The sequence below is a fragment of the Podarcis erhardii genome, assembly GCF_964252035.2.
Source record: "Podarcis erhardii genome assembly, chromosome: 2".
NCBI lineage: Eukaryota > Metazoa > Chordata > Lepidosauria > Squamata > Lacertidae > Podarcis > Podarcis erhardii.
Window position 1 is genome coordinate 19,132,081 of NC_138498.1, and position 14,928 is coordinate 19,147,008.

General features: G+C 45.8%; 1 protein-coding gene across 1 annotated transcript in view; it reads left to right on the plus strand.

Moving 5' to 3' along the window:
• Positions 1-6,644: 6,644 nt before the first annotated feature.
• TOM1L1 (target of myb1 like 1 membrane trafficking protein) overlaps positions 6,645-14,928 on the plus strand; it is a 64,989-nt gene continuing 56,705 nt past the window's right edge. Inside the window, exons 1-2 of the mRNA XM_081849672.1 lie at positions 6,645-7,228; positions 13,399-13,483. Coding sequence (XP_081705798.1) covers positions 7,171-7,228; positions 13,399-13,483 — 143 coding nt within the window. The 5' untranslated portion in view covers positions 6,645-7,170. The remainder of the gene's footprint in view (positions 7,229-13,398; positions 13,484-14,928) is intronic.

The window sequence follows — 14,928 nt, forward strand, 5'->3', positions numbered from 1 at the left end:
AAATAATTGTGCACAACTGAAAATGCTGGCAGCATTAAGATAAATTCAATGCAATAAGGATGCAATAAGGGAATAGTGAATGGTATTAAAGGTAAAGGTATCCCTGACTGTTAGGTCCAGTGAATGGTATAGTTTTTGTAAAATATGCAGGGATTTATGATATGTAAAATGACTTCCCTCAACTGTCTCCTCTGGTTTGTTGCTGTCAGGGAACTGCCATCAGTGCCGGAGGGAGAGAGCAAAAGCCAGAGGGATTCCAGAGAGCGTCCAGGGATCGGGAGAAGCAGCCCATCTTCTGGGGAAGAGAATCAGCGTAGCACCAGTGGAGAAGGGGGGCAGATGGGGGAAGTGGCGAGGCGGTCCCATGACTCCTTGCCTGGGACCAGCGGGGAGAGTAGGGGTCCTCCGCTGCCCACGCCCTCATTGCGCAGAAGGCTTTCGCGCATAGAGAGTAGGAGGAGAATAGGCGTCAAAGAGCTTCTTTGCTGGAAGAAGTTTAAGAAACGCCCGCTGACGGATGCTGCCAGCGATTGAGTCAGCCATGGGTGAGTGGCTGTCCAGACAGAAAAGGTTCACTTAGGCAACCCAGCCAGGTGTTTGCACCCAGCCGGGGAGATAAGCACCGGCTTACGCACGAGCAACCCCTAGAACCATTACAGTTGCATATTAATTTCTCCTGCTTTTTGATTATACCTTAATATCATATCCTCTAAATTGAGTCCTTTCTATATTCTGTTTGTTAATTGTAAGTTTAGTCAAATCCTGCTAGTGAGTTCATTTCTTTATTTCTGTAGATACATCACAAATGGTTCCCACTCCTTTTTAAAGTCTCTGTTGTCTCTATTTCAGCATAGTCCGTAAGTTGTCTTGCTATTCTTCTTTGGTTGGTATTTCATCGCTTTTACACTTTTGGGCTAGCAGTATCCTAGCTGCCGTTGTACCATACACGAATATTTTCTTCTTCTCTTTCGACAAGTCTTGACCTGTAATGCCTAATAAAAAGGCTTCTGGGCTTTTGACAAAAGTTATCTTAAACATCCTTTTCATTTCATAGGTCTGCCAAGTCTTCTGTCTAGTGTCATTTTGGCTATACAGTATAAGTAATGACATGCACAACTAAAACATAAGAAATAGAGGGAATTATTAAATGAGACTCGCTATTAGGTATGCATGCCAAAGACACAAATCATATTGCTTTACACAAATGGTGATTTGCACTGTGTTGATAACATGATAGGCATGCTATACTTATTCTAAGGCTGTCCTTTAAAAAAAAAATAAGGTTGTTTGTGTTTCCTTCCTTCCCTCTTTTTTTAATGTTACTTTGAATTTATCCAGCAGCAGACCTTAAATTTGTGGACAATCTCCCTCCATCTCACCGAACCCTTCCCCTACTGAAATCTAAAGCTGCCAACTTCAAATTTTTCAGATCCTCCTATCGCTTCCCAGAGCTTCCCACTCATGGAAATCAAAGAGTTATCAGTCATGTTTACAAAACAGGAGTTGAGTAACTTTTGCCTGTTGTATCTCAGATAGCAAATAAATTACACCAGCAGCAGGTGGCCTGTTTCTGATGCTTTAGGAAAGATGTCATCTGCAGAAGTCAGAAGGTGAAGATTTTGCTGGCATGGACATTTATGTTCTCTGGAAGCCGCTGAGTGCTATGGATCTCCAACAGAGGATTCTAACACCTGCATCAAACAAGTCACAATTCCCAGGATTTTTGGACAGGAAATCCTGGAAATAATAATACAGTCATAGCTTGGATCCGGAATGCCACAAACCCAGAAGTGAGTGTTCCAGTTTGCGAACGTTCTTTGGAAGCTGAACATCTGACGTGGCTTCTGATTGGCTGCAGGAGCTTTCTGCAGCCAATTGGAAGCCACAGCTTGGTTTCCAAATGTTTTGGAAGTCGAATGGACTTCCAGAATGGATTCCGTTTGACTTCTGAGGTACCACTGTAATAATAATAATAATAATAATAATAATAAAAAAATTATACCCCTGGGTTGCCCCAGCCACTCTGGGCAGCTTCCAACACATATAAAGGTAAAGGGACCCCTGACCATTAGGTCCAGTCTTTGGCCGACTCTGGGGTTGCAGCGCTCATCTCGCTTTGTTGGCCGAGGGAGCCGGCGTACAGCTTCCGGGTCATGTGGCCAGCATGACTAAGCCGCTTCTGGCGAACCAGAGCAGCGCACGGAAACGCCATTTACCTTCCCGCCAGAGCGGTACCTATTTATCTACTTGCACTTTGACGTGCTTTCGAACTGCTAGGTTGGCAGGAGCAGGGACCGAGTAACGGGAGCTCACCCCGTCACAGGGATTCAAACCGTTGACCTTCTGATCGGCAAGTCCTAGGCTCTGTGGTTTAACCGACAGCGCCACCCGTGTCCCTTCCAACACATATAAAAACATAATAAAACATCAAGCAATAGCAACAATCTGATCCAATATCAGTCACAATAACTTTAAAATAAATAATTCATATCAAATAATCTGCAATAATCCATGAGAATCTAATAGTAAACAGTAAATTAAACATCAGAAAAAAATAATTAAACAGTTTGCACTTATCAATTCCAATAATTACTAATCTGTAATCAATAAAATGACAATAAAGATATTATTATTATTATTATTATTATTATTATTATTAAAAATAACAGCAAATCACAATGCATAAAATACCACAAAACATACAACACCACATAAAAGGATCAAATTGAGAAACAAGGACACATAAATTACAAAATTATTTTTTAAAAGATATCCCTGAACTCCTCTCTTCCCAGCTGCTTCTGATAAGGGGAAAGACCAGAATACAATGGCAGTGAAGGAAAGAAAGATATATTTTATCACTATATGTGCAAACAACTACAATTCCATATGCAATTCCATATATGCTTGTCTACCATATAGGTATATAAAAGTCATTACTATCCAAATACACATATGGTTATTTATAACCAGTGCTTTTTTCTGGGGGGGGGGGGTATGCAGGGGTACACATACCCCTAAACATTTTGTGAATCATTATACTTTTGTCCATTTACTGTTTTTATTTTCCCCAATGTATCATTGTCATCATCATCATTTTATCTGGGAGGGAAGCACTGTTTATAACCTATTATAATTTCAATAAATGCATTCCAAATATTGCTATACCCGACCATACAAAGTCTACGTCTGAAAGCAATCTGTTCATAAGCTGCAAGTCTTGTCATATCATCAGTTCATTGACTAAAGGGGATGATAGACTTATCTTTGCAGTGCATCAATATTACTATTTTGGCTGTTGTAAGGGCATGAAGAATCTATTTATGTTGTCAATTTCCATATAAAGGTAAAGGGACCCCTGACCATTAGGTCCAGTCGTGACCGACTCTGAGGTTGCGGCGCTCATCTCGCTTTATTGGCCAAGGGAGCTGGCGTACAGCTTCTGGGTCATGTGGCCAGCATGACTAAGCCGCTTCTGGCGAACCAGAGCAGTGCATGGAAACACCATTTACCTTCCCGCCGGAGCGGTACCTGTTTATCTACTTGCACTTTGATGTGCTTTCGAACTGTTAGGTTGGCAGGAGCAGGGACCGAGCAACGGGAGCTCACCCTGTCACGGGGATTCAAACCATCGACCTTCTGATTGGCAAGTCCTAGGCTCTGTGGTTTAACCCACAGCGCCACCCGCGTCCCAATTTCCATATAGTAGGTACGTAATTCAAAGGAATGTTTTCCTCTGAAAATTTAAACTTTTTTCTGCACGGTCATGTTTTTGCAATCTAATACTTTCTCCCAAAATTTAGGAAGTGAAGGACATTGTAAAAACAGGCATTTCAAAGAAGCATGATCCTTATTGAATCTCCAACATCATGCTGCCTTCGACTGTCCTTTTCTATATAACAGTAATGGAGTCCAGTAAATTCTAAATATTATTTTCTGTTGTATAAGTTATAGTTTAACAGCTATAGACGCCTTTGCTACAAAAGCTAAAACACTTTCCCACTGTCTAGGTAATATAGAAGAAGAAGAAGAAGAAGAGGAGGAGGAGTCTGGATTTGATATCCCGCCTTTCACTCCCTTTAAGGAGTCTCAAAGCGGGTAACAATCTCCTTTCCCTTCCTCCCTCACAACAAACACTGTGTGAGGTGAGTGAGGCTGAGAGACTTCAGAGAAGTGTGACTGGCCCAAGGTCACCCAGCAGCTGCATGTGGAGGAGCGGAGACGCGAACCCAGTTCCCCAGATTACGAGACTACCGCTCTTAACCACTACACCACACTAGGAACCTTCAATTCTTTGTTCCAGTCATTTCTTAAAATCTTACACCACTTTAACACCCAAATGATCCTGGGAACTACAGTTTGTAAAGGGAGCAGGTTTTTGAGAGTTCTCCTAACAACTGTCAGGAAGGTTAGCAAACTGCAGTTCCCAGAATTCTTTTGGGGGAAGCCATGGTTGTTCAAAGTAGTGCAAGAATGCTTTAAAGTAACACTGTGGTTGTGACCTAAGATGATATAGAACTGACATAGGTTTGTAACATAGATATAGGTTTGTAACATAGAGGTTTGTAACATAGACATGGGTGGTGCTGTGGTCTAACCACTGAGCTTCTTGGGCTTGCCGATCAGAAGGTCGGCGATTTGAATCCCCGCGACGGGGTGAGCTCCCATTGCTCTGTCCCAGCTCCTGCCAACCTAGAAGTTCAAAAGGACGCCAGTGCAAGTAGATAAATAGGTACCACTCTAGCGGGAAGGTAAACAACATTTCCATGCCCTCTGGTTTCCATCATGACACCCTGTTGCGCCAAAAGCGGTTTAGTCATGCTGGCCACATCACCTGGAAAACTGTCTGTGGACAAACGCCGGCTCCCTAGGCCTGAAAGTGAGAGGAGCGCCACAACCCCGTAGTCGCCTTTGACTGGACTGAACCTTCCAGGGGTCCTTTACCTTTACCTATTATGCTTTTTGTCATATCTTAGGCTGTTTTATCTGATTATGTTGATGTGATTTGATCATCATAGGTCCAACATTTGGGTTGCGTGTGCTTAAATCAATATTTTTACAGAACTTTTAAAAATAAAACCACTATATTAAATCACAGAAGTCTCATATTTTCCAGTGCCTTCCTCCCCCTGGTTCCCCAGCATTTGTGGTTCAGATGGAAGCATTCCTGTTGTGCAAACAGCCAAGAATGCGACTAGCAAAAACCGCAACCTCTTAACACACACACACACACTACAGAAAAGGGAAGGGCAGAGGAAGTGTCAACAAAGGAGTGACAGTCAACAAGGAAGAACGAGATGTTTTCCTCATTCATCTCAAATGCATCTCTCTCCTAAAAACCTCATGCTTGGATGAGATCAAGATTCAGTAGTCTGCAAGCCTGTGTTTTCTTGACAAGACAGGATGCTTCAACAGTGTGTCACAGTGACAGTGTGGTTGTGAGATCACCTTACTGGAGATACTGTATTGAAATATCCAGTTCACCCTTCGGCTGTTAGGACAGGGCCATTTGTTCCCCCATCCCCTTGACCTTGACCTTGACACAATATTGTGTGTAACACTCGCCTACAGAGCCAGCAGAAAAACAGTTCTAAGCAACTCGCGTGAGCAGAGTTCTACAAGCTTCAAGGGAAGGCCAAGACACATGCTGTTGCCATCTGGAAAGTCTTCTAAAAGTGGATTTCATTAGGAGGAAGTGAATATGCGCAGCTTGCAGACTTAACATATAGAATAAGAGAACAAGAAGAACATATATTTAGAGAAGATTGGAAAATGTTTATTGAATAGATGGGGGAGGGAACTTGTGTACACTTGAAAACATTGGCAGAATTAAGATAAATTCAACAGTGTAAATAAGTTGTGATGGATGTAATAATGGAATACTGAACGGTTTAGTTTATGTAAAATATGCAGGGATTTATTATATGGAAAATGAACCATGGAAAGAGAAGAAGGGTACAGTGGCGTAGCGTGGGTTGTCAGCACCCGGGGCAAGGCAAGTAATTTGCGCCCCCTAACCCGTGGATTTGCGCCCCCTAACCCTAACCCCCAGATGTTGCACCCGGTGCGGCCGGCCCCCCCCCCCCGCACCCCCCATGCTACGCCACTGGAAGGGAAGTCATAGATATTCTAAGGATGTTTAAATGAGTATTTTAAATTGTAAAACAGAAAATTTAATTAAGAATTATATATTTTTAAAAAGGTGAAACCCAGAGGAGGGAAGAAATCAGAGATTTCCCCCAAAGCTGAATTCACCCCGTCCTAACCTGTGAATTCTCGCATTCCCAAGATGTGTTTTTGATGTTGGATGATTACCGAGATATAACATCATGAGCGTAGCCAGGAATTATGTTGCGAGTAACCACGGTTTATTGGGGGGGGGGGCAGGACACGTCTAAAAGATTCGGAATGAAATGTCTCCACAACAGTTGTTTAAAATTACTTTCTTTCTTTTGACCCCAAGTGCTCAGAAAAATCTGTCAACATCCTTTCTACAATTTCTACTTCTAGTTACGTATTTTTATTTATTTACCTGATTTATTTACCGCTACACCAATGTTAACATGTGTGATGCGCTTCCAACATGCAAGCTGAAGCCTGCCCCGTACGGCGCCGTGAGTTCAAATGCCAGGAACCCATCAAACCAGAGCTAACTTGGAAGCCGTCCGGGAAACTTTGGCCGCCGCTTGGAAAGCATGCAGCGGCACTCCTTTCCCGGAAAGTTGCGTTAAAAGAGGGGTGGGAGCCGCAGGAAGTCCCACCCCTGCCCCTAGACGAATCCCCTCCGAAACGCTTGGCGCATTTGCGCGGAGGTTTGCTCCGGATCCGAGGACGCCTTCGGGAAAGGACTGGAGATGCGCGTCTGAAGGAGACTCCGCCCAAGGGGAGCGCAGGCTGGCGACCTTCCCCTTTGCGCCTTTGCGCGGCGGCACTTTCGCTTCCAAGGCTATTCCCTCCCTGCGCGGCGCGTCATCCCGACGAGGAGCCCGTGGGACGGCGCGGGGCGAGCACCTGGAGGCTGCCGGGCCCCTCCTCCCCTGGCCGGGGAAGGGCGTCCCTCCGGCGTGCTGGCTGGCTGGAGCGCCACAAAGCGGAGAGCTCGCCGGCCGGCTGGTGGGGAGAGCGAGCGCGGATTCTTGCTTGGCGCGCCTGGAGACCCGACACTCGAGCATGGCTTTTGGCAAGAGTCAGAAGGATCCTTTCGGCACAGCCGTGGGGCATCTGATCGGTAAGAAGCGGCATCTCTTGCCTCCCCTTCCTGCCAGCCTGTGGGTGGCTGCCCCTGAACTGAACGGAGCGCCAAACTTTCCCAAGGCACCGTCCCATTTTCAGACGGGGAGGGCGCGCGGTAGCGGAGCCAGCCTTTGCGCGCCGAAGGGCTCAGGTGGCGTCTCCAGGTCTGGAACCGTTGGGGAGACGCTACCTGCCAGTGCCTGCAGTACTAAGCTAGCCTTGCCAGTGGTGTGACTCGGGGCAAGACAGCGTTTCCATATGGATGTAGGCGGAGAAGGGGGGGAAAGGATAGTTTCTGCTGAGTTCTGGAAACCTAACAGGCTTCTGGGTCAGCGGGGCAGGTAAGGGGATATTCAGCTCTGTGTTTAATGTTTTTGCACCCCCTCCTAGTGGGCTTAACCAGGATTTATGTTGGGGGGCAGGCTTTATTTTAGAGGTTCTGGACCTCAGTTAAGTATTTTTATTGATTGGGGGGGGGGGCAATTGCCCCCTTGGCTCTACCCATGCCCCCCTCCTGTAGATGGAATTGTGTATTACCTGCCTGGCTAGATGGCTTTTGGAGTTTCCTTCGGATTCTGCTTCAAATCTGATAGGCCAACTTTGCTGTATTTTTTTATTGGGTGGTGATGGCTTCTGCTCATTTTGCTGAGCTAGTCTCCTGGACTCCTGCCTCAAAGTCCTACTTTAATGGCACTGCTGTACTGGGTGATACACTCGGTTAAACTACAGTACTGTGGTTTTTCAGCTCCTCCAGGCGCATAGAAACCCAAGAGCTACACCAGCTATTCTTGCCCCTCTAGGGGCTTCCAATTCCAGGTCCCTAACCAATTTGTTTGCTGTTGCCGTGCTAACTAGTCTCCTCCCACCCACTGTGGGAGCTGTCCTATGAGCAAATATCAAGCAGCTGCATTTTATTTATTGCTATTATTTTTCAGAAAATTTATATGCCGCTCAATTGTAAAGGAAAAACAAGAGCAATCCACCTTAAAGTGATTTACAGAAAAGAACAGAACCATGACATTATCAGTAAAAACTGATATTTGAAACATTCAAACGTGATTAAAACCAACAATAAGCTAAAAAATACTGATTAAAATGCATGTATTGTTATTGATGAACACTGTGTCTTGATGCCAAGATAAGATTCGCCTGCTGAAATTTTGATCACGGAAGGCAGAAAAGCCTCACCAGGAAAGAAAGAGAAATCTTTGATAGCCTTATCTCTGTTTTGGAGGGCAGACATCACTAAGCTTTAGTCAGCCATAGAGGATCAGAAGGTCTCCTTGTTTGGCTCCAGCAAAACAAAACACCACCCAGGTTGCTGTTTGTTCAGAATATTTCTTAGCAATCCATTATCAATAGAAGGCAAGCTGGTGTGTGCACTGCATTCACACAACATATAAATGCTGTGTAAAGTTGACAGGCGAGCTTTACCGCATCAGAACACAATAAAGCGAAAAGCAGAATGCGACCTGATCCCAACAACCCCCTACAATCTGAAGTGCCAGTAGAAAAGTGTTTCGGCTTTTCTGATACCTGCGGACTGCAGTCCCCAGCCATGGGGTGCTTTTTACTCATGCTTTTCTTAGCCACTCTGTATGACAAGTGTGGAGGCTGGAAAATGTGGCGGATTCCCTGCCGTTGTTAGACGTGTGCCTTTCCTTTGAACCAGTGTTCAAAATTAGCCAGGCACCAGGTGCGTTTTGTGACTGGTGCGGGTCCATTTGCTAGCATATTAAGTTGGTGACAGACATCCCCATCGGGCTGGCCCCTCCTCAGTTAACCTCTACAACGACCCTGTGAGGTAGGTGAAGGGGCAGTGACTGGCCCAAGGTCACCCAGTGAGTTTCGTGACGGAGTGTGGATTTGGCCCTCATCTCCCAGGTCTTAGACCAACACTCTAACCACTGCACCATGCTGCCTTCCTTGAGTTCTTCGGCTATATCAATTAAGTAGGCAGATAAATATGGGGAAAGCAAAATGTCACTTAGAGAAGGATCTGAAATATTTCCTTTGAAGCTTGAGTTTGTCTTATTCTGGATTGCTTTATTTGATGTTTTAATGTGTTGTGAACCGCTTTGAGATTTTTTTTCTTTACTATATAAAGTGGTATACTGTAGAAATGAACAACAACAATAATAACAATAATAGCTCTCATTGGGGAGAGGGGATGGCACCTAGACTGTTGTGGCGACCATAACCTAAGGTTTAAGGTGCCATTTGGCAATTAGCTTATACAGTGGTACCTCGAGTTACAAACACTTCGGATTACAGACTCCGCTAACCCGGAAGTAATACAGTGGTACCTCTGGTTGCGAACGGGATCCATTCCGGAGGCCCATTCACACCATGAAAAGCCCACAACCTGAAGCGCTGTATCTGCGCAGGTGCGCAGCACGATTTGGCGCTTGTGCGCATGCGTGAAGCGTGATTTAGTTCTGCGCATGCGTGAGCTGCGAAACCCAGAAGTAACCCTTTCCGGTATTTCCGGGTCGCCACGGGACGCAACTTGAAAAAACGTAACATGAAGCAAACATAACATGAGGTATGAGTGTACTGTACCTTTGGTTAAGAACTTTACGTCAGGATTAGAACAGAACTCACGTGGCGGCAGTGGGACGCCCCATTAGCTAAAGTGGTACCTCAGGTTAAGAACAGTTTCAGGTTAAGAATGGACCTCCAAAACAAATTAAGTTCATAACCAGAGGTACCACTGTATATCTGAGTTCCTAACACTGCTTAGGAACCCCTCTTACCTTCTCTCCCTCAGTAACAAGGGAGGAATAACAGTTCTACATCAGGAATGCCTCCTCTTCTCCAAGAGGCTGCTGGAGAGGCGGCGTTGCGGGAGCTGCCCCCAGGAGACATCAACTCCAGCCTCCAAGGAGCACACCGCTGCTGCAGCGGGTCAGCGGGTGATGCTTTCTTTGGAGGCCAGATCTGCTGCCCCTGTGGATTCTGCCTCCCAAGGCAGTATCCCCACCTTGCCTTATGGGTGGGCCGGCTGTGCTTCCTTAACACTGTTGACTTCCAGTTAAGAGCTTGGAACCCATCCGTCAATTCCCCCTTTCCCAAGCCTGTGTGCCTCTCTTTCCTTCATTTGGAGTGACTGCAGCCCACGTTCCCTCCTGCCGTGCTCAAAATAATGAATGTTTTGCATGTTGGAATTCCCCACTTCACCCAGACACATGTGTCGAGTTGGGGGTGGAGGGAAATGCATTCCTTTAGCTGCTCTGGATTGTGAGGATGACGGGAGTGGTTGGAGACTCACTAACGGAGTGACTCATCAAGGTTTAAGTGATGCTAGTCAGTTTCAGTCCATTCTCCCCAGGAAAAAAAGTGAGTTTTCCCCTTGTACAATGGTACCTTGGGTTACAGACGCTTCAGGTTACAGACACTTCAGGTTACAGACTCCACTAACCCAGAAATAGTACCTCGGGTTTAGAACTTTGATTCAGGATGAGAACAGAAATCGTGCTCCGGTGGCGCAGCGGCAGCGGGAGGCCCCATTAGCTAAAGTGGTACCTCAGGTTAAGAACGGTTTCAGGTTAAGAACGGACCTCCAGAACGAATTAACTTCTTAACCCGAGGTACCACAGTATTATATAAGGGATGGGGAACTTCAGGCACTCCAGTTGTTGTTAAGGCTAGAGCTGGGCGATATATGAGTAAATTGTCTCAAACCAGTATGCTGTTCAGGTAGCAATACTGGTTTCAGACATTTGGAGCTGGCGATACATCGCTCCAGCTCACATTGCCTGCAGAAGGCACAGGCAGATGGAGCCTGAGAAGGTTCTGGGAAAAGGTGAAAAGGTAAAGGACCCCTGGATGGTTCAGTCCACTCAAAGGCGACTCTGGGGTTGCATCACTCATCTCGCTTTCAGGCCGAGGGAGCCGGTGTTTGTCCACAGACAGCTTTCCGGGTCATGTGGCCAGCATGACTAAACCGCTTCTGGTGCAATGGAAGACTGTGATGGAAGCCAGAGCGCTCGGAAACATCATTTACCTTCCTGCCACAGTAGTACCTATTTATCTCCTTGCACTGGTGTGCTTTTGAACTGCTAGGTTGGCAGGGGCAGGGGCTGGGACAGAGGAATAGGAACTCACCCTGTTGTGGGGATTTGAACCGCTTACCTTCTGATAGGTAATTACCTTCTCTAGCTCTGCCTGCCTGCTTGCACCGTTGAGGAACCCTGATGCTCCTCCGGCTCGTGCAAGCTAGAGCAGTATTGGGGCTCGCTTATCTGAGGAGCGAGAGGCCTTCCGTCTCCCAGCTGAGCAGTTCAACATAGCCCCAGTGCCCCACCAGCCTACGGGCTTCCTTGTAGGGCTGGGCAATGTATCTCGGCTGCTTCTATGGTGGGGAAGAAGAAGCAGGTGAGATACATACATTGTGAAACATCAGCATATTGTGGTACAGTCGTACCTTGGATCCTGAATGCCTTGCAAGTCGAACGTTTTGGCTCCTGAACACTGCAAACCTGGAAGTGAGTGTTCCAGTTTGAGAATGTTCTTTGGAACCTGAAGATCCGATGCAGCTTCCGTGGCTTCCGATTGGCTGCAGGAGCTACCTGCAACCAATTGGAAGCTGCGCCTTGGTTTCCGAATGTTTTGGAAGTCGAATGGACTTCCGGAACGAATTCCGTTCAACTTCCGAGGTACCACTGTATTTAGCTGTTGATATAAAAGGTAACTCCTGCCAACCTAGCAGTTCGAAAGCACGTCAGAGTGCAAGTAGATAAATAGATACCGCTCCAGCGGGAAGGTAAACGGCGTTTCCATGTGCTGCTCTGATTCGCCAGAAGCGGCTTAGTCATGCTGGCCACATGACCCGGAAGCTGTCTGCGGACAAACGCCGGCTCCCTCGGCCAGTAAAGCGAGATGAGCGCCGCAACCCCAGAGTCGGCCACGACTGAACCTAATGGTCAGGGGTCTCTTTACCTTTATAAAAGGTAAAGACTGATGTATCACAATCCCTGGCGTATGAAGGGAGCGGGGAGCGCGCTGCCCCGGGTACCATTTGGGGAAAGGGTGCCATCACGGCAACCCCCTTGGGACGCGCAACCCTGGGACACTTGCCACACCCCCGCGGGTGACGCCCCATACCCCCAGGATGTGCACCATGCGCCCGGGATGTGTGCCAGCCACGCCCCCACCTGTTGCAGCATGTTGCTCCACCACTGATCAAATGCTGAAAAACAGATTTCGCCCAGCCCTAGTTAAGGCTGATGAGTGTTGAAGTCCAGTGACTTTTAGAGGTCATCTGTGTATCAACAGAGGCAAAGGTGGACAGAGTTTCAGTGCCCTTAGGCAGAGGAGGAAGTTTCAGCGAGGGCAGCTAATGTCACCTTTGCAGGATAAACATCACTTGCTAACATTCATACTTTGCCTAACAGTTATTAATAAAGTTGCAGAAGTCTGGTCCTCCTTTGCAACAGGTCAGCTCAGCCTTCCACAAGCTGATGCCCTCTACAGTGGTACCTCTGGTTAAGAACTTAATTCATTCCTGAGGTCCGTTCTTAACCTGAAACTGTTCTTAACCTGAGGTACCATTTTAGCTAATGGGGCCTCCTGCTGCCGCCACGCGATTTCTGTTCTCATCCTGAGGTAAAGTTCTTAACCTGAGGTCCTACTTCCAGGTTAGCAGAGTCTGTAACCTGAAGCATTTGTAACTTGAAGCGTTTGTAACCCGAGGTACCACTGTAGATGTTTTTGACTACCACAGCCCCTGTCAGCTGCAGCCAGTAAGCTGAGTGGTAGCCAAAATACCTGGAGGGCACCAGGTTAGGGGAAGATTGTTCTAGCCCTAAATCTTTGTTTTCTGATATCCAGTAAGCCACTTTCAAAGCATTTCATAGAATCTGAATGCTGGAAGCTGGATATCCTAGGTGTTTCCTGACATTGGCTAACTGGTTTCTTTTGTCTTTTCTTTTTTATAAAGGAAGGAGATTTAAGACTCAGGGTACTTCAGAGGGAATGACCATTTTAAATCAAAACTCTTTATGCCAGTCATTTGAAACAACCAAAATTATATTTCCTGTTTGTTAGGTGTTTGTATAGTGTCTGCATAGCTATTTTGGATGGGAAGAGGTATAAATAATAAAATTATTATTATTATTATTATTATTATTATTATTTACTGGAAGTAAATATTTGTCTTTGCAGATAAGGCTACTTTTGGAGCACTGCAGACAGAAGAGTGGGGTCAGTTCATGCACATCTGTGATATTATCAACACAACTGAGGAAGGGTAAGCTGTTTCCTGTTCTGCAGAATTCTCATGGAATTTGGTCTTACTGATAAAACATATTGGCCTTCCATGTTAAAAGTCTAATCCTGTTTGTATGACAATAAAGGCACTCCCTACCCCGGTATAAACCCTTTGTCCTCTGTTGTGCATGCGTAATTTTACAATTTGATCATCAATAAAGCCACATGTGAAGGCAGTAGGGAATCTGATTTCAATGCATCTTTGTTGCTACTTTTACATCTAAAGTTCATGTTTACCGATACATGTTTGTTTATTTAACGGAATTTATATGCTGTTTGAGCATAGCGGTTTTTAGAGTTGCTGACTTTCAAACAGTCCCTATAGCTGTGCCTTTAACTGAAGTGTGAACAACAGCAGTTACACAGGGGGCGTATTTATCGCCATGCTGTCAAAAGCTTTGCCTGTGAATTCCTGTTAAAGGCACAGCTACAAAGGCTGGTTTAAAAGTTGGCAACTGTACTGCATATGCATCTACAAAACATGATCCATGAAGCAACCCTAGAATGTCTGGTTCATGACTGTGTGCAGTAGGTAATGTTAGGACCTTGGTTGAAAGCGAGATGAGCTCCGCAACCCCATAGAGTTGCCTTTGACTGGACTTAACCATCCAGGGGTCCTTTACCTTTTACCTTTACCTTTGTTTCTCTCACCTGAATGAGTCTATCTGCCAGCAACTTCTAACGTCAAATTGGTAGGTGCTTTTGAAATTTACTGTAACGAAGTAGAGAAACTACAGAATTTAGAGATGGGATCAAGACTGCAATAATGGGAGGCCTATTGGTTCTGCTAAAATCCATGGGATCCTTATTCTGAAAAGGGAGCGTGTAAGTGCCTTTTTTAAAAAGAAAAGAAAAGAAAGAATTCTAAAAGTTCAGTTTCTTTGCCTGGGGGTGGAGCGGAAGACTGTGTTTTTTTCTGATTCCCCCCCTCCCCAGCCTTCACATCTCTATGAGCAGCTGTGCTGCGTGATAAAGGAAGGGGTCATTACAGTTGCAATATTCACATGGGGCAAGCTGGTGGAAGCAGAGCAAGGGTTAACGAGCCCTTTGCTTGTGACTCACATCATGAATGATCCAACACCTTGAGCCCTCCAGCTCTTCCCCAGTTCCAAATAGGACCTTATTCAAATTAGTCACTGACCGTATCTTCAGAAACAATATTCAGACGTGGATAGGTGATCTCCACTTTTTGGTTGCAAGCGAAGTGCTGTGCTGTTTTCCCGGAACAGCAGAAAGCATCTAGCTACTGGAATGAAGAAACGACGTAGCCAAAGGCTGGTCACTTACAGTCTAATGATGATGATTGTGTGTGTTCCTTGATTCTAACATTTAATTTGGATGAGCAACAAAGACATCTACTGTAAAGAGAAGAGTCATCGGTGGCAGTCGGTTGTGCTCAGTTAGCATGAGCTAAAAGCAACAGGC